Source organism: Rana temporaria, chromosome 2 (genome assembly GCF_905171775.1).
Source record: "Rana temporaria chromosome 2, aRanTem1.1, whole genome shotgun sequence".
In the NCBI taxonomy this organism is placed as follows: Eukaryota; Metazoa; Chordata; class Amphibia; order Anura; family Ranidae; genus Rana; species Rana temporaria.
Genome location: NC_053490.1, coordinates 255,389,130 through 255,407,565, shown reverse-complemented (window position 1 = coordinate 255,407,565; position 18,436 = coordinate 255,389,130). Strand labels below are relative to the sequence as shown.

Below are 18,436 nucleotides of genomic sequence, written 5' to 3'. Positions count from 1 at the left end.
AAAGTATTAAAGTCTCTTGAGTAGGGATGAGCCGAACACCCCCCTGTTCGGTTTGCACCAGAACCTGCGAACACACAAAACGTTCGTGTGAACTTTAGAATCCCGTCAAAGTCTATGGGACTCGAACGTTTGAAATCTAAAGTGCTATTTTTAAGGGCTAATATGCAAGTTATTATCCTAAAAAGTGTTTGGGGACCTGGGTCCTCCAGGGGACATGTATCAATGCAAAAAAATGCAAAAAAAAAAACGTTTTAAAATTGGCCGTTTTTTCGGGAGCAGTGAATTTAAAATGCTTAAAGTGAAACAATTTTAGCGCCCCCTTACTTTCAGTATGGGCACTACGCTACAGTTAGTGGAATGGGAGGGTTAGTTTACTCCCATTCATAATTTGTTTTAAATTTGGCTGCTGTCAATTCGGAACTGTCCTGTAGGTCAGTCTGCGCTCCAGGGGGTGTGATACCACCCCTGGGTGACAGTTGGCTCTGGAGGGGTCCTGACAGACCACCTTTCTCAGCAGCCAATCAGAGAAGCGTTTCCCCTCGTTGGGCATGCTGGGAGGGGGTATATCTGTGACAGCCGCCATTGTTCTGCCTGTTCTGTGCGGGGCCTGAGTTCCAGGTGCGGTATCCACCTTCAGGGTGCGCGCATGCATGGGCCCCGCCACGGTGGCCTGCTCACCGAGGTTGTGCACCATGCGGAGCCTCATCCTAACATTGAGAGGGGCCCCAGCGGCTTGCTGGGTCCCAACCTTCTGCTAAGAGGATCCTAAGCCAGGAGCTATACGGTGGGGGATTGGCTCAGGGAGAACCTAGAGATAGAGGTTGTCCGAGAAGCCTAGACGAACCATCGAGGATCCAGTCACCACACTGCATGACAGATATGCTTAAGCTGTCATTTGGTGACACTATCTGAACTGACTGGGAGGATTTGCTCAAATCTAATCTCTTACATCTAAAAGTTACTAAGCCTGTGGCAGAGGCCCTGAGTCAGGCCTGTGGCAGAGGTCTGTTCCTCCCAGTGATTTGCGAGTGATGCTCCGGCTGCCAGGCTTGTGACAACCGCCTGTCCGGGGGCACTTTACCCACCCAGATTGGGGTGGGGACGAGTTGAACTTAATTGTTGCAGAGAGCAGGCTTGCTCTCTTTCATATCCAAGGGCCTGATACTAAAGTTCTCTCCTTATTCATCAACCTTTCTCTATTGTGTGCCATGTTGATGTTGGCCATGTTGGGCCTTGGAGCGCCCCCCCTCCTGAACCGTACTAGGCCACATGCACTCAACATGGGGAGGATGTCCCCATGTTGATGGGGACAAGGGCCTCATCCCCACAACCCTTGCCCGGTGGAAGACCCTTTAACAAAGGGAACCCCCAGATCCTGCCCCCCCATGTGAATTGGTAATGAGGTACATTGTACCCCTACCATTTCATGAAGGAAGAGTAAATAGTTGTAAAAAAACACACACACACACACCGTGGAAAAAAGTCCTTTATTAAAAAAAAAAATCCAGCGGTGGTAATCCACTCTCGGTCCCGGCTCCCCGCTCCAACGTTGTCGGTATCCAGGGACGGGTGATCTCCTCTCCGGTCCAGCGATAAGAAGATCGTCCGGGATCCAGAGCGCAGCATCGCCGGCCACCTGTCTTCACCGGAGACAGCCTGGCGAATGACGCTGCTGGAGCTAGTGGCATTTCTTATATAGGTGAGGCGGGGCTACCCGTCACGTGACCCCGCCCCCTCTGACGCAAGGGGGAAGCCTGGGCTTTCCCAGTTACGTAGCAGAGGGTGCGTCAGATCATGTGCTTGTCGGAGAGGAGGGAATATTTCTTCAGTTTTGGGCGCATGCCCATTCAGCTCTGCTCGCATGTTCTTCTGCCTTGGCTCAAATCCTGGCCAGCCACCTGCCTATCTCCTTGCCTTCCCTGGCGGAGTGATATTCCTCTGCTTCCCATCCAGTAGTATCCGGGGCCTGAAGAGTAAGACTTGAGAGGCTGTGAGGTGGGCGGCGACGGGCAGAGAGTCGCTGATTGTTGCCATTACTAGTAAAGAAAAAATATGTCCCCAGATTTCATTTTAAAAATCTGGTCACCTTATTCTAGCACCTACCTAAAGGTAGAGGGTGCTACAAATAAATTAAGAAACAAGGATGTAGGGCGCTCTCAATAAAAAGGACAGGTCAAGGGTATAGTCCGCAATGTCAAATGAATACAGTTCAGGCAACTTGATGTCTCGGAACACTTAGGCAGCACTTTGAGGGAAGCTATCTTTATTGAAGACAAACAAAACCAAAAAAAGGCACCTCTAAGTGCAGCAGTACAGGCTTTAATAGCCCGAAGAAGTTAAAAACACTTACTGGACATGAGGTTAAAAATGTCTCATCATAGTGAATGTGCAGGATGATGGGCCAGCGTCCAACATCAGGGTGGTTTCCGATAGGGTAGTCCTGGAGGAGGTCCATGTGCTACAGGGATTTCAGCCAACCAGCAGAGGGAAGCCACAGTGAAAGGAGACACCAGAGGGATCAGCCATGCTGCCTGGATCTGCTTAGAATGCAGGACCCGTAGGTGACGTCAGTGAAAGTGGACCGAACCAGCGTGGACCGCATGGACCGGAAGTGACGTAAAAAGCTCCTGTTACCCTGAGCCAAAGATGTAATGTATTTTCACAGGGACAAGTGGAAACAGGGCATGGGAAAAGGAAGACCACCTTACAAATGGGGGCTATGAGTACAAGTGAAGGGAGGAGGCTGTTTGTGTACAGGGGGGCAGAGCTGTGTGTGTGTGCTTACAGATGTGTGTATGGGGGCCTGACATACAGTACATCTAGCGCTCACCCCCTGAAGGAGCCGCTGGTTAAAGATTGGGATGGCGTGTTACCTCTGTGAGCGTCTAGGGTAGATGATGAGAGCTTCAGCAAATGGAATGTCCAAACAGCAGGTGTCTTTTCTTGTGATTTTATTTTACCCAACACGGTAAACAGTAGAACTTGAGGTAGACAGCAGAGATGCAAGAGGAGGAGAAATAGCAGATTCAGGCTCAACAGTATGGAAGCAGTCCTGCTGCCAACGACACTTTACTTTCGTCGCCACTCCAGCCGGAGTGGGTATAGTGTACCTGGACAGGCCTCTCACACCGACCTGGCAGCCAGGGTATCACTCGGAACCTTGAGGGAAAACAAGTCTCTGCCACAGACCCTTCCCTAGAACGTAGATAATGGAGGAAAGTCCTCCTCAGTAGTATTTGTGCCTGGATCTCCCTCAGGTAGTTCTCCATTGGGTCACCGACTGACAGGTGGCTGACATCCAACCTTTCAGTGTCTGGTTACCTTGATCTCCGATGGATTGTTGAGGCCCTATTAGATTGTTTGCCTCTCTTGGCTCTCCTCAGGCTGACTCCCCACCGAACAGCTATCTTGCTTGGGATCTTTCCTCAGAATTTGGGAACCCAGTCAATCACTGGGGCACCACCACAGCTTCAGCTGCTCCGGGCCAACATGGTCCCGGAACCAGGAACACCGCGTGGCATGCGCACCCCGGTCTGGTAGGCCATCTTGCCGGGGAGCCGTGATGTGTGGTCACCCTGAAGGTGGGCGCCGCACCAGGAACAAGACCCCGCAAAATGGCGTCTGCTCCAGAAGTACCCTCTCCCAGCATGCCTTGCGAGGGAAAACCCCTCCTGATTGGCTGCTGGCAAGAGACACCCCAGCCTGGACTCCACTGGCGCCACCTGACGCTCCGGGGTGGTATAACACCCCAGCAACAACAGAATGAGCCCACAGTACAGCCCAGCTGAAGCAGAGACCCAATTTAAACAAATCAACTGGATGAGAGCCAACTAACTCTCTCATCCCCCTTTAAATTTAAAATAGCACTGGTACTGACAGTACACAGGCGCTACATATAGATGAGGGTAGCAGCTGAGTGCATACAGGTATGATCAGTGAAGGGGGGGGGGTGCCAGATATAGGAAAGATCATATCATCTGTCCTGTCCTATATACACCCATCTTCCTTCCGGTATTCCTCCATCATCACTGACTGCAGATATACATCATCTGTCCTGTATACAGCTATATAAAACCTACCTTCCTTACTGTATATACTAATACCATCCACCCCCTCTATATACACATACTGTACATCCTCCATACTGTACAGGCCACATTTGATGGGCATAATGAGGCTGCATATGATGGGTACATGCCTGCATTTTATGTGATAATGGCTAAGCCCCTCCCCTTTATGACATTGTTGAAAAGGGGCGGAGCATGGGTAACCTTAAAATGATGCCCCCCCTGAAAAAAGTTCTGCTGACGCCCAAGGGTATGTAAGCACTCAAATACAACAATGAGAAAACAAAATTCAGGGCATTTTATTTAAAAATTCCAAGCAATTAAAACACATCCAGTTGATAAGAAGACTCTAACCTAGAATTAACAGTAACTAGGGTGCTAGGATAGGAAATCTGCTGAATGATAGACAGGGAGTAACTGTATTTACAGTCTCTTAAACAGAATTAGAGGAAATTATGTAAACAGCAATATCTCTGTGACTCAAGCAGGGTAACATGTGGCTGCATAGTAAAGTCTCTTTAAGATTCTATAACAATAGATTCAAGCTGAGAACCTCTATTTAAGTAAAAAAAAATAAAAATCAGAACACAAATAGCTACTTGGAATTATCCTCAAAAAACAGCATACTTGTCAATGAATTCCAGGGTAGCTCTGGTAACACAGGCAAACAGCTGTAGGAATCCAAGGACACAGGCACTCCAACTGGAACTATAGTAGTCTGGTAGCAATTGGAGAGGAGTTCCCCACAGTAGCTGGGAGGTTGATTTACTAAAGGCATATATACTGTGCACATTAAGTGCATTTGCTCTAGATCTGAGGTGAAGCTCTGAAATGACAGGAAGCTTTGCTGGTTTCTATCATCCTATCATGTACAAACAAAATTGTTGTTTTTTATATTTTTTTGCATGTGATTAAGTATTCTTTTCAAAGTGAAACGTTACCTCATTTACTAGGCTCTGGAGCAAGTGCACTTGCAGTGCACAGTGGGCCGGATTCAAGAAGCAATTGCGCCTGTGTAACCATAGGTTACACAGCGCAATTGCTTACTTGCCCCAGCGTAACGAGTGCTCCTGATTCAGGAACCTCGTTACGCCGACTGCAGCCTAAGATCTGCGCGGCATAAGGCTCTTATGCCCGCATATCTTAGGCTGCATTCTTGCGGTGGACGCTAGGTGGCGTTCACGTTGTGCTCAGTGTATAGTATGTAAATTGCATACTAACACCGATTCACAACGTTGCGCGAGCCCTGCGTACGCAATTTACGTTGTTTATGTACGGCGGTTTTCGCGCAAGGCTGCCCCTGCTATTAGCAGGGGCAGCCCATGTTACGTATACCCGTCGTTCCCGCGTCGCGAAATTTTAATTTTACGTCGTTTGCGTAAGTGAATCGTGAATGGCGCTGGACCCCATTCACGTTCACTTTGAAGCAGATGACGTCCTTGCAACGTCATTTGCCGCAATGCACATCGGGAAAGTTTCCCGACGGAGCATGCGCTCTACGATCGGCGCGGGAACGCGCCTAATTTAAATGATTCCCGCCCCCTACGGGATCATTTAAATTGCGTGCTCTAGCGCCGGGCATTTTGCCGGCGCGACCGCGCAATTCACGGAGCTTCTGCTCCGTGAATCAAGGGCAGCGGAGCAAATTTGCGGGGGTGCAGGGCAAAAACGTTGCCCTGCGCCTCTGTAAATAATGCGCAAATCTCTTTGAATCCGGCCCAGTATGTTTTCCTTTAGTATAACAATATTTACAATAATGGTGCACACTAACAGAAGATTTAATAGTTTTTCATGAAAATTCCTTTGAGCTGAGAGTGAGAGAACAGTCTTTTGATCTGGGCAGCCTTGTGTGGGGAGCCGAAGCCGGACTCCAAAACATGAAACATAGAAAACAAAAAACAGGTGCCACTTAGAAAACTGTAAGCTTTAATATAAAAACAGCATCAAAGCACTCACATTGAGATAACTGTGTACAGGCATGTAAATGTGGTCCAGATGGCAGTCAGTTCTCAGCCGAGATGTGTAGTCCCTTGTCGCTATAAGACCCGTTCGCTGTGCTTGCGCTGCTTGTGAAGGAGCAAGTGCCTGGTTCACTGAGGGGCGATTTGCGGGTAGGCTCTGCGGCAACCAGATAGAGGGCTGGAGTGCAAGCGATGAGTCTTGCTGGGACGCAGCGGCGTGAGGGGGGATGACGTCACTTCCGAGGACCAAGATGCAACGCGTCTCGTTGCATGCGCCGTGAATTACTAGGAGTCACAGTGTGCACCTTTTTCAAGCTGGATGTAATGGATGTGTACAGCCTATTTATATATGCCTGTGTGGTGTTGCCACCTAGTGGTAATGAAATGTAAATACACTCAACAGTATGAGGGATTTACACTAGTAATGGCACATATTAAGGATAGGAAAATAGCTGATGGGATATGCCAGGGATCCTCAAACTACGGCCCTCCAGCTGTTGTAGAACTATACATCCCATGAGGCATTGTAACACACCGACATTCACAGACATGACTAAGCATGATGGGAATTGTAGTTCCTGAACAACTGGAGGGCCATAGTTTGAAGACCCATGGGATATGCACTCTGCTAACTGCCATCTGGACCACATCTACATGCCTGTACACAGTTATCTCAATGTGAGTGCTTTGATGCTATTTTTATATTAAAGCTTACAGTTTTCTAAGTGGCACCTGTTTTTTGTTTTCTCTGTTTCATGTTTTCCTTTAGTAAATCAACCCCTCTGTGTGCTATTAGGCTGTAGTCCAGATGCCTGCATGCTGACTCCAGCAGTGGAGGGCACTTCACCTGGCTGCAGATCACTTGCCCAGATACCTCTGCCTCATCAGGTGTGGTCTATATGAGATTCTAACAGAGGTAAGCATAGAAAGCTAGATTATGTTAGTGCTAGTTGTGGTAAATGGAGGTAATGGGGCCCGTGTCTGCATCTGAGCATGGCGAGAAAATGGGCACTACACTACACTAAATGATAGCACAGCATTGGTTATATTTTCAACCTCCTACAATGCTCACCTGGATAGGCAGGTGAATTTAATTCTATATGTAGAAAGTTTAATGTGTACTCAGAGGGAGCTCTCAAAATTTGAGAAGATCTGGAATGGTTGTTTGTTGTGATGCCCTGTACACACGATCTGATATCTGATGGAATCTAATCCGATGGATTTTTTCATTGGATATCCTATGAAGCTGACTTTCATCAGTCTTGCCTACACACCATCGGTCAAAAATCCAACCGTGTCCAACACGGTGACGTAAAACACTACGACGTGCTGAGAAAAATGAAGTTTAATGCTTCCTAGCATGCGTTGACTTGATTCTGAGCATGCATGGATTTTTGACCCATGGACTTCCACACAGACGATCGTTTTTTTCTATCGGTTTTTTATCCATAGGAAAATTTTAAAACATGTTCTATTTTTTTTCACAGATGGAAAAAAAAACGATGGGGCCCACACACGATCGGTTTGTCCAATGAAAACAGTCCATCGGTCTGTTTTCATCAGACAAACCGATCGTGTGTACAGGGCTTTAGTCGTTTAATGACTGCAATTCAAATTTTTTATTTACTGTAAGTCACATTGTTCTATATTTGCTGGGGTTTTTTTCACTTTTTTTTGTAAAACAAACACTTAAAAACTTTAATATCTTGTCACTTGGGTCAGGATTGCAAACATTTTTGGAACTAGAGGCAGTGAGGAAATTTTTCTGGCTACACAGCACACTTCTAAGTGTGCTTATCAAGGCTCATTAGCTCCTGTGTTAGCTTTTGTTAGTAAATACCCTAACAATAATACCAATCACAAGTACAGTAATGGATAGAAGCAATGCTAGTCCTCTCCGGACAATCAGCTGTTTAGTGGAGAGGATTTCACCTACAACATTAGTTGCTTGCATTGGTAGATCATCTTTTAACTCCAGTTGCTTTGTATGATCTTCTCCAGAGGTCATGTCATGCATGGCCTTAAAGCTGGAATCCGACATTGTTGTTTCCCCTGTAACACAGCAGAGACATGCATATATTATCACATTCTTAAGTTATATAGATATATATTCAAATATATACAGTTCCTTAAAAAAAGTATTCCTACCCCTTGAAATTTTCCACATTTTGTCATGTTCCAACCAAAAAAACATAAATTTTATTGGGATTTTGTGATACACCAACACAAAGTGCCACATAATTGTGAAATGGAAGGATAATGATAAATGGTTTTTAAAATGTTTTACAAATAAATATCTGAAAAGTGTGGTATGCATTTGTATTCAGCCCCCTTTACTCTGATACCCCTAACTAAAATCTAGTGGAACCGATCAGGGCTGGGGCAAGGATTTTTGACATCCTAGGCGAAACCTAATTTTGCCGCCCCCCCCCCCTGGCTCCACCCCGGACTCCACCCCCTTTGCCCTGCTTATGTATAATATTTGTATACCCTACGTTTTTAATGAAGCGCCCATCAAATGCGGCCTCACCAGCGCCCAATCAAATGCTGCCTCACCAGCGCCCAATCAAATGCTGCCTCACCAGCGCCCAATCAAATGCTGCCTCACCAGCGCCCAATCAAATGCTGCCTCGCCAGCGCCCAATCAAATGCTGCCTCATCAGCGCCCAATCAAATGCGGCCTCACCAGCGCCCATCAAATGCGGCCTCACCAGCGCCCATCAAATGCGGCCTCACCAGCGCCCATCAAATGCGGCCTCACCAGCGCCCAATCAAATGCTGCCTCACCAGCGCAAATCATATGCGGCCTCATGGGGGGGGGGCTTGATACATGGCATTTGGCAGAGCAGTGAACATACACACACATTTGCAACTTGCGTGCCATTGTCATTATATAATATGCTATCTTATTATCCAAGACAGCAACAGTTTTTACCATGTGATTGTGAGGTGAATTGATGGTCTTGGGCTCAGCAAAATTGTATTGATGTGACCCTGTGCTGTTTACTGTCTGGTCTAAAATGCTGCTTTACAATGTACCTGTCTCTGTGTCGGGTGCCTCTTCCAGGCTCCGCCTCCACCAGTCCCCAAGCTGCCGCCAGGCACTGTGTTGTCCCATCATTTACTCCGCTCCAGCGGTGTGAGAGTATGACACGGCGCCGTCGGCACGGGCAGCAGAACGTCCTCGGGGGGGGGGGCTCGGGGCTGTGTGGGGGGTGCGCTGACGGCACTGTACTCAAACACCGGAGAGCACCCTGGGGAGTGGGCTGGACCTGCATACTGTCACATGTTACAGAGCGGGCTGGCAGGGGGGTGAGATGGGTTACAGAGTCAGAGCGGCGGGGCCCGGGGGTAGTGCTGGACTGTATCCACTACACATGTCACCCTGTCTGTTTAGAGCGCAGATAGGGGCGGGGGGGCCGTGGCGCTGCTTCACACACGTCATGGATGCCTGCCTGGTGTTAGTTCTAAGCTCTGTGGACTGACAGTGCAGTTGTAGTATAACCAGCGGCCGGGCGCCCTAGGCGGCTGCCTAATCTGCCTAGTGGTAGCGCCGGCCCTGGAACAGATTGCCTTCAAAAGTCACCTGAGATGGGGCCGCGCGTGAGTGCCTCAAGAGGCCAACTTGGAGAAGCCAACCTGCTTTTCTCCTCTCTCTCCATAGATATCAGCTGTCACAATCAACAGCACCAGCTAATTGAAGGGGGAGGAATATTTAAGACACATGTCAGAGCACGTTCTGTGTCTATCGCATTTGGTCACTGGATGTCAGGACGTGTGCTCTCACCAACAATCTGATTATGGTAAAAACGTTACTTTATAATTATTCAACCAACTGTGTTATATAGCATATTCAAAACCCATAAATCCCTATTAGAGAGGGAAAATAAACTAAAGACATGTAGCGCCTGTGTACTTTTCGTACAGGTGCTACTTTTAAATTTAGTGGGGGAGTGAGATAGTTATGTTGCTCTCATTCTTTGATTTGTCAAATTTGGCTGTCGCCAAATCTGGATTGTTCTGTGGGTCAGTCTGTGCCCCAGAGATGCAGTCTCATGTCTGGGCGGCAGGTGGCACCAGAGGGATCCAGGCGGAGCAGCTTCTTCCCAGCAGCCAATTAGAGGAGTTTTTTTTCCTCGCGGGGCATGCTGGGGAGGGGTAATTCTGGGGCGGAGGCCGTTGTTCGGGGTTCTTCGCGGGTTCTTGGTTCCAGGTGCGGCACCCACCTTCAGGGTGTGCGCACATCACGGGCCCCACCACTATGGCCTACCAGGCCGTGGTCATGTGCTACGCGGAGTTCCTGACTCTGGGCCCTCATAGCCCGGTGCAACTGATGCTGCCAGGGGACCCCAAAATCCGAGCATTACTTACCGTTGTAGAGGGCGATCTTCTCCGCCACTTCCGGGTATGGGCTGCGGGACTGGGCGTTCCTTCTTGATTGACAGTCTTGCGACAGGCTTCCGAAAGGCTTCCGACGGTCGCATCCATCGCGTCACGATTTTCCGAAAGTAGCCGAACGTTGGTGCGCAGGCGCAGTATAGAGCCGCACCGACGTTCGGCTTCTTTCGGCTACTCGTGACGCGATGGATGCCTGTCGGAAGACTGTCAATCAAGAAGGAACGCCCAGTCCCGAAGACCCATACCCGGAAGTGGCGGAGAAGATCGCCCTCTACAACGGTAAGTAATGCTCGGATTTTAAAACAACTAGCCGATTCCCCTAGACTAAATGAGCATCCATCTAAGGGTAAAACAGCATTTATGGGTGAACTCCCGCTTTAACATCCCAATTTAATCAGAGCCAAGTCGGTGGCAGAGACTTGTTCCTCCCAGAAGTTCCGAGTGGCGCTCTGGCTGCCAGGCCTGTGAGAGAGGTCTGTCCAGGGGAACTTTACCCACTCCGGCTGGAGTGGTAACGAGACGAATACAATCATAGAAGGCAGGACTGCCTTTACTATCCATAGCCTGATTCTGAGAAGTTGCTCTTCCTTCATTAACCTATCCTGTCTACCTCAAGTTGACATGTTGGTCATGTTTGACCAGAAAATAAAGCATTGAAAACGTCAGCCAATGGTCTGGACATTCTATTACTGCTCTCAACACCACCATCACCCCTAGACACAGTATAGAGGTAACTTAAATACGCCGATCCCAAATCTAACCAGCGGCTCCTCCGGGGGTAGTGCTACAGACACATTTGGAGGTCTTTAATAAAGATATACTAATCAGAAAAGGTACGGGATAAAAATGCATTCCAAGATGGAAGGGCCTATAAATGGACCAAAAATAAATATACTAACAACAAAGGAAACCCAGTTCAAGGAAAATATTCTGTTCTCTCCTAACAGGTCTCTAATCTATCATCTTGTTTCTTCTCAGGCACCCTATAAGCACAAAACTGGACAGAACGCTAAATGTCAATATTATGGCGATCCCACACAAGGCCAAAAAGCCAAAAAAACTAATTTGAAAATTGTCCATAAATCATCTCACTCTACAACACCAACACTTGGGCAAATTCAACTAGGTCTATGGCACAAGGTAATTTACAAACTTCGGTGAAGGGTAATCTTTCTGCACAAAAATCACAAATGGGAGAATCTATCTCCCAATCCAACACTTCATCTTTTACTTTATTAGACTTGACTCCCAATGATCCTTCTTTTTTATAAAGGAGTTTAGCGGGCGCCAGGCCATCACGGCCCAATCTCAGCACAGACACACAAGTGACACTATAATACTTATTGAGGATTTGAATATACAGGAAAGAAAATATGTAAATACAATCAATCTCTCTTCATACAATCTGTCTAAAATATTAGTCCTTAAAATGGCCCAGATTCACAAAAGAGATACGACGGTGTATCTCCTGATTCATAGAATGATTCATAGAATCAGTTACGCATAGTTAGCCCTAAGATCTGACAGATGTAATTGAATTACACTGTTGGCTCTTAGGATGCAAAACCTCGGCCGCCGCTGGGGGGAGTTCGTGTCGTAAACCAGCGTCGGGTATGCAAATTAGTAGTTACGTCGATCCACGACGGTTTTTCGCGTTCGCTACGTCACTGCTAGTCTAGTTTCCCGTCGCAAAGTTAGTCGCCGTTTTAGCTGCCCTAACTTTACACAGCCCACGTATGTGCTGTATAAAGTATGGCCGTCGTTCCCGCGTCAAAATTTAAACATTTTTTGTTCTTGCGTAAGACGTCCGGGAATACGAAAGTACGCTACGCACATCGCCGTTCTAAAAAATGACGTCACTTTGCGCAAAGCACGGCGGGAATTTCAAAACAGAGCATGCGCAGTAGGTCCGGCGAGGGAGCGTGCCTAATTTAAATGGCACACGCCCCTTTGAATTACGCGGGCTTACGCTGGAGGGTGTCGGCGTAAGTTTTCATGCAAGTGCTTGGTGAATCAGGCACTTGCGATGAAAACTTGCGGCGGTGTAACATATCTACGATACGTTACGCCGCCGCAGTTCTATGTGAATCTGGGCCTATGTTTCTGCCCCAGTCAAGATTTGGATAAATTAGAAATATATAAAGACCTCCAACTATTTGTCCGCAAATTGATTCTAAAAAGAACTATATCAAAAACAAGGGGTGAGTATGGATCATAGAAAAAAAACTCTTGATCAGCTCATTTCCCTCCTGGAGGAAAATTACCCAGCTGATCTCATCGATCGCATTGACCTCTCACAGATGTTGGAACTAGTGGAGGAACAAAGTCGATCCATTAAAACAAATCCAAATTAACCTATACTAAAGAAAAAATCAGACCAATGTCCAGCTCCGGGTACTAATCCGAATGCAGCTGCATTTATTAAATTAGTAAACATTTAGAAGAAATTTAAATATGCACAAAAGATCCTACAAACAAATGATAAAGAAACCCTAGTGCTGAGACAACTCGCCAACAATAACCTGATTACTATTAAACCCGCAGATAAAGGCGGCAACATTGTTTTACTAGACAATGAAAAATATATCAACACGTGTAACAAAATCCTCAAAAATCTAGACTGGTACCGCCACATTCCAGCAGACATTGTGGAGACATACAATAAGGAATTCTACTTATTAGTAGACACTGCCTATCTTAATAATACGATAACAAAAAGCACATGGGATTTCATTAGGAATAATTTCCCTTGCGTCCCTACCTTTTATGCACTCCCCAAAATTCACAAAGACGCAATAAATCTGCCCAGAAGACCTATTTCAGGGATAGGTGCAATCAGTGAAAATGCTAGTAAGTTGGTAGATGAATATTTGAGACCCCATGTTACATCCCTGCCTTCCTATGTAAAGGATACAATTAATTTTTTACAAATCTTAGACAACCTGTTCATCCCTAATTATGCAATTCTAGTCACGATAGATGTTGAAGCGCTATATAGTTCAATCCCCATGAAAAAGGTCTGGCAGCTATAAAACACATTTTACATCAGGGAGGCAACATAGACCCAGCTTACAATGAATTCATTCTCTCTTTGTTGGAATTTGCTCTCAAACATAATGTATTTACTTTCAATGGCTCCCACTACCTTCAGGTGCAGGAGGTTGTGATGGGGACTTGCTGTGCCCCATCGTATGCCAACCTGTACCTAAGGGAGTGGGAGAAAATGTTTCTAGCAGATGAGTCACTGTCGATGTACATGGATCACATCCTTGGATGGTCAGGTACTGGTACATTGACAATGTTTTCATCATCTGGGACGGATCACTAGATTTATTCCAGCAATTTCTAGCCAGAATGAACAAAAATTAGTTTAATCATGGATTAACCATCTCCTATGATAAGGAATGTATTACATTTATAGAAGTGAAAGTATTTAGAGGAGAGGAAGGCAGTAAACTATATAGAAAGCCTACAGCTGGCAACACGATACTGCATGCCTCAAGCTTTCATCCAAAGGATACCTTAAATATAAATGAGCATCTCTACAATCCAGACAAAAATCTAAAAGCGATGCAAACTTCTTAAGAATTAACACAAAATATACAAATCATCAAGATTAAATTAAAACAGTTGTAGAGAGATACTGGCATATGCTATCACTCGATCCATCACTGGGACAATTTGTACCTGCAACACAACTTTTCACCTTCAAAAGAGCTACATCTGTTAGGGATAGAGTTGTCAACAGCGAAGTTAAAGGAGAAGCTAGTAAAAATCATTGTAAATAAAAAGGAACCTACATGTGTGGGGCCTGCAAATATTGTGAATATATGTATACACAAAAAAATCCCATTCTTCCAAATGGCCAAATTTTTCATCCAAAACATTTTTCAAACTGCAGAACTATTGGAGTATATATATATATATATATATATATATATATATATATATATATATATATATATATATATATATATATATTGCGATGTGATTGCGGCTGCTTCTATAATCGGAAAAACAAAACTTACATTTTGGAGGATGACATACAGGCATTTTAAAAGTACAGTATGCAGATATGCAATCCAGATCTGCCTCTTGGTTGACATGCCAAGAAAGTACATGATGGGAAATTCACAAACATTACATTTTTGATACTGGATTGTATAATCCCAACTCCAGTGGACGGGCCTGGAACAAAGTCCTTCGGAGCTGCGGTGGATCCAAAACCTGAAAGCTACACAGTCACCAGGATTAAATATGGCTATTTGCTTTAAAACCTTACTTTAAAATTCCTCAAGGGGTTTTCATCTTGAGGAATGGAAAAATGATTAGTACTTTGTTGACCTGGACTCCCGTGGCCATTAAGATGTAGCCCTATGTGGGATACATATAGCTAATTAGCTGTTCAAATGTAATTGAATTTAATTTAATACTATTTTCCTCTCTCTTCTTCCCCTCTTTCCTGGTACCCTGAAATAATATAAGATCTATCTTGTCGTAAAGTTTAGAATTTTGATGCTGTCTAAATAAATGTGTATCTGTGACTTTCTGCCCAGGTCTCTATAAAATACTGTCCATTGCATCAAATATCTATAAATACTCAAAATACTTTTGTATTCATAATATATTTATTCCTTTTTCCACACATATTTGCGATGTAATCTTAATTATTATTTTTTCCCCCTTCCTCAGCCCTATTCTTCTCTGTCTGCCCCGCAAAAAGGCCAGAAGACCACCTGGCACACAAAGCCACCTGGGCCAGGCAACCCGCGTCAGGCTTTTGAGGCTACAGACGTGTGTACAATTCTTTGTCTGGCCTCCATCTTGATAACCACGGTGGACATATGCAGTCTGCCAGTGAAGCTATCTGTGTCGGTGGGTGGCGCACGTGTGGCATCATTCCGACGTGCCGCCGGGGATGGGGCTACGCGCGCGGTTCAGGGGGTCAACTTGGAGAAGCCTGCATGTTTTTCTCCTCTCTCTCCATAGATATCAGCTGTTGTAATGAACAGTGACAGCTGATTATAGGGGGAGGAATATTTAAGACACATCTAAGAGCACGTCATGTGTACATCGCATTTGGCCGCTGGATGTCAGAACGTGTGCTCTCACAAACAATCTGATCAAGGTAGAAACGTTACTTTAGAATTATTCAACCAACTGTGTTATATAGCATATACTGGAACTCTATTATTTTTTAGACAAGTCCAAACTGCTTTAATACTGGTGTCACAACCTATCAGTTTATGCATTACAATACAAACTTCAGTATATACTTAACCTAATTGACTTTGCCACCTAATCACAGTGTTAACAATATGATATATACTGTTCATAATAATATACCAATAGTAACTATGTAGCTCAATGAAACACTAATAAAGCAATCTGTCTGCTCTTTATAGACCCTTTACCATACAGTTAAAAGTATCCTCAATAGCCACCACGTCAATGACTGCACAGCTAATTGATTGTTGCATATAAATTGTTGCTTTTTCAGCTGAGACCAGCTCTCTATTAATAGAGCCCCCTTTTCTGCTCTGGCTCTCTTCCATCTGCAGTACTCAGGTAAAACATGTTGGTGATATATATAAATGACATTCACTTATACTGTTAAATATTTTATAACTTTGGCCCAACATTTAAATAATATTTACTATATCCCAGAATTAATCTACTTCTATTTGCAGGACTTCTCCACCTTTTGACCTCAGTGATTCTCTCTGGCCAATTTCCTCTGTGGGGTCCAGAAGAGGCTGAGAATCGGTTATTTGAAATTTAAATATCTATGCAGTATTAAGATTCCCTTTGATGGTTAAGATATTGGAGCAGAAACTCAGAAAGCACAGTCCTTTTTATGTTTTCTTTGTTTTTAATTGCAAAATGGTGGAATGTTAATCTGTTACACCATCACAACATATGTAAGTGTATCTTCTATTTTTTGTACACCTTATACTGTTATGTCCTACTTACTCCCGAGGAAGGAGATATCTGTACTCCGAAACGCATCGAGTACAAGAGGATCATATTTGTTATGCTTTTAGATGGTGACCATGTTATAGATGTATAATACATTCCATATTTCACGTGTCTGTTTTATCTAATATGTTAAATACATTTTCTACTAAGATATACTCCTACTTCAGTTGTGTGTGCCTTAAAAGTCCACCATAGGATTGTTTGCTTTGGCTTTAATACTGGATGTGGCACACTAATACGGATATAATTACCGTTCCATATTTCTAATTAGAGAATAGAGTCCACCTGTGTGTAATTTAATCTCAGTATAAATACAGCTGTTGTGTTAAGCCCTCAGAGGTTTGTTAGAGAACCTTAGTGAACAAACAGCATCAGGAAGGCCAAGGAACACACCAGAAAGACCAGGGATAAAGTTGTGGAGAAGTTTAAAGCATGTTATAAAAAATATCCCAAGCTTTGAACATCTCATGGAGCATTGTTCAATCCATCATACAAAAAAGGAAAGAGTATGTCACAACTGCAAACCTACCAAGACATGGCCATCCACCTAAACTGACAGGCCGGGTAGGGAGAGCATTAATCAGAGAAGCAGCCAAGAGGCCCATGGTAACTCTGGAGGCACTGCAGAGATCCTCAGCTCAGGTTGGAAAATCTGTTCACAGGACAGCTATTAATCGTGCACTCCACAAGGCTGGCCTTTATGGAACAGTGGCAAGAAGTCACGTTTGCAGTTTCAGAGAAAGCCAGGTGGGAGACACAGCAAACATGTGAAAGAAGGTGCTCTGGTCAGATGAGACCAATATTGAACTTTTTGTCCAAAAAACAAAACGCTATGTGTGGCAAAAAACTAACACTGCACATCACCTTGAACACACCATCCCCACCGTGAAACATGGTGGTGGCAGCATTATGATGTGGGGATGCTTTTCTTCAGCAGGGACAGGGAAGCTGGTCTGAGTTTATGGGAAGATTGATGGAGCCAAATACAGGTTTAGATCAAAGCATAATCATGTGTTTGAATGGCGCAATCAATGTCCAGACCAAAATCTAATTCAGAATCTGTGTCAAAAAATTGCTGTTTACAGACGCTCTCCATCCAATCTGACAGAGTTTGAGCTATTTTTCAAAGAAGAATGGGCAAAAATGTCACTCTCTAGATGTGCAAATCTGGTAGAGACATCCCCAAAAAGACTTGCAGCTGTAACTTTAGCGAAAGGTGATTCTACAAATTTTTGACTCGGGAGAGGTGAATACAAATTCACGCCACACTTTTCACATATTTATTTGTATAAAAAAAATTGAAAACCATTTATAATTTTCCTTCAACTTCACAATTATGTGCCACTTTGTGTTGGTCTATCACATAAAATTCCATTAAAATAAGTTTACGTTTTTGGTTGTAACATGACAAAATGTGGAAAATTTGCTCCAGTTCTTCATCAACTTTAGTGCAACCAAAGCCCAGTAAGTTCTTCCAAAACCTTCCATGACATAAAACAGTAAAAAATGTAAATACTCATACAATAAAAGTATGGGAATGCTAAATATGTAAATAAATTAGTTTAAAAAAGCGTACAATACAAACAATGACAACATTTTTTTCTTTTTTCTTTTTTAAAGTGTATTTTGTGCGTGAACTCGAGAGAGGAGCCGGACTGCAGGAGTTGGGAGTAGGCAGTCTGCCACCTTTCTCCATGCCCCGGGTGGCAATGGCGGGGTCCTCCCACACAGCCCGCCCTACCTGATCTGCTTTGAAGCCCAATGAAGCAGAGGGACTCCCTATAAGGGAGTGAGAGGATTTGCCCGTTCAACCAGCCCTTCGCCTCTCTTTTTTAGAGACCGGGTGGTCAAAGTGCATGCATGTTAACCCAATTTCGAGTGCGTGTAAGTGTGGTGGTTTTTGTGGGAGGGGGGTGGGCGTACTAAGCGCAGGCTTACCTCGCATAGCACACCCACCGGGAGCCGGGCTGAGACCACCAAACTCAATTCACATGTAGCCGAGACCAGGATCTGAACCCCTAGCTGAAGAGG

General features: G+C 44.9%; 1 protein-coding gene across 1 annotated transcript in view; it reads right to left on the bottom strand.

Annotated features, from left to right (window-relative positions):
* Window positions 1-7,686: 7,686 nt before the first annotated feature.
* LOC120926665 (multidrug and toxin extrusion protein 2-like) overlaps window positions 7,687-18,436 on the bottom strand; it is a 217,659-nt gene continuing 206,909 nt past the window's right edge. The window contains exon 17 of the mRNA XM_040336789.1: window positions 7,687-8,080. Coding sequence (XP_040192723.1) covers window positions 7,848-8,080 — 233 coding nt within the window. The 3' untranslated portion in view covers window positions 7,687-7,847. The remainder of the gene's footprint in view (window positions 8,081-18,436) is intronic.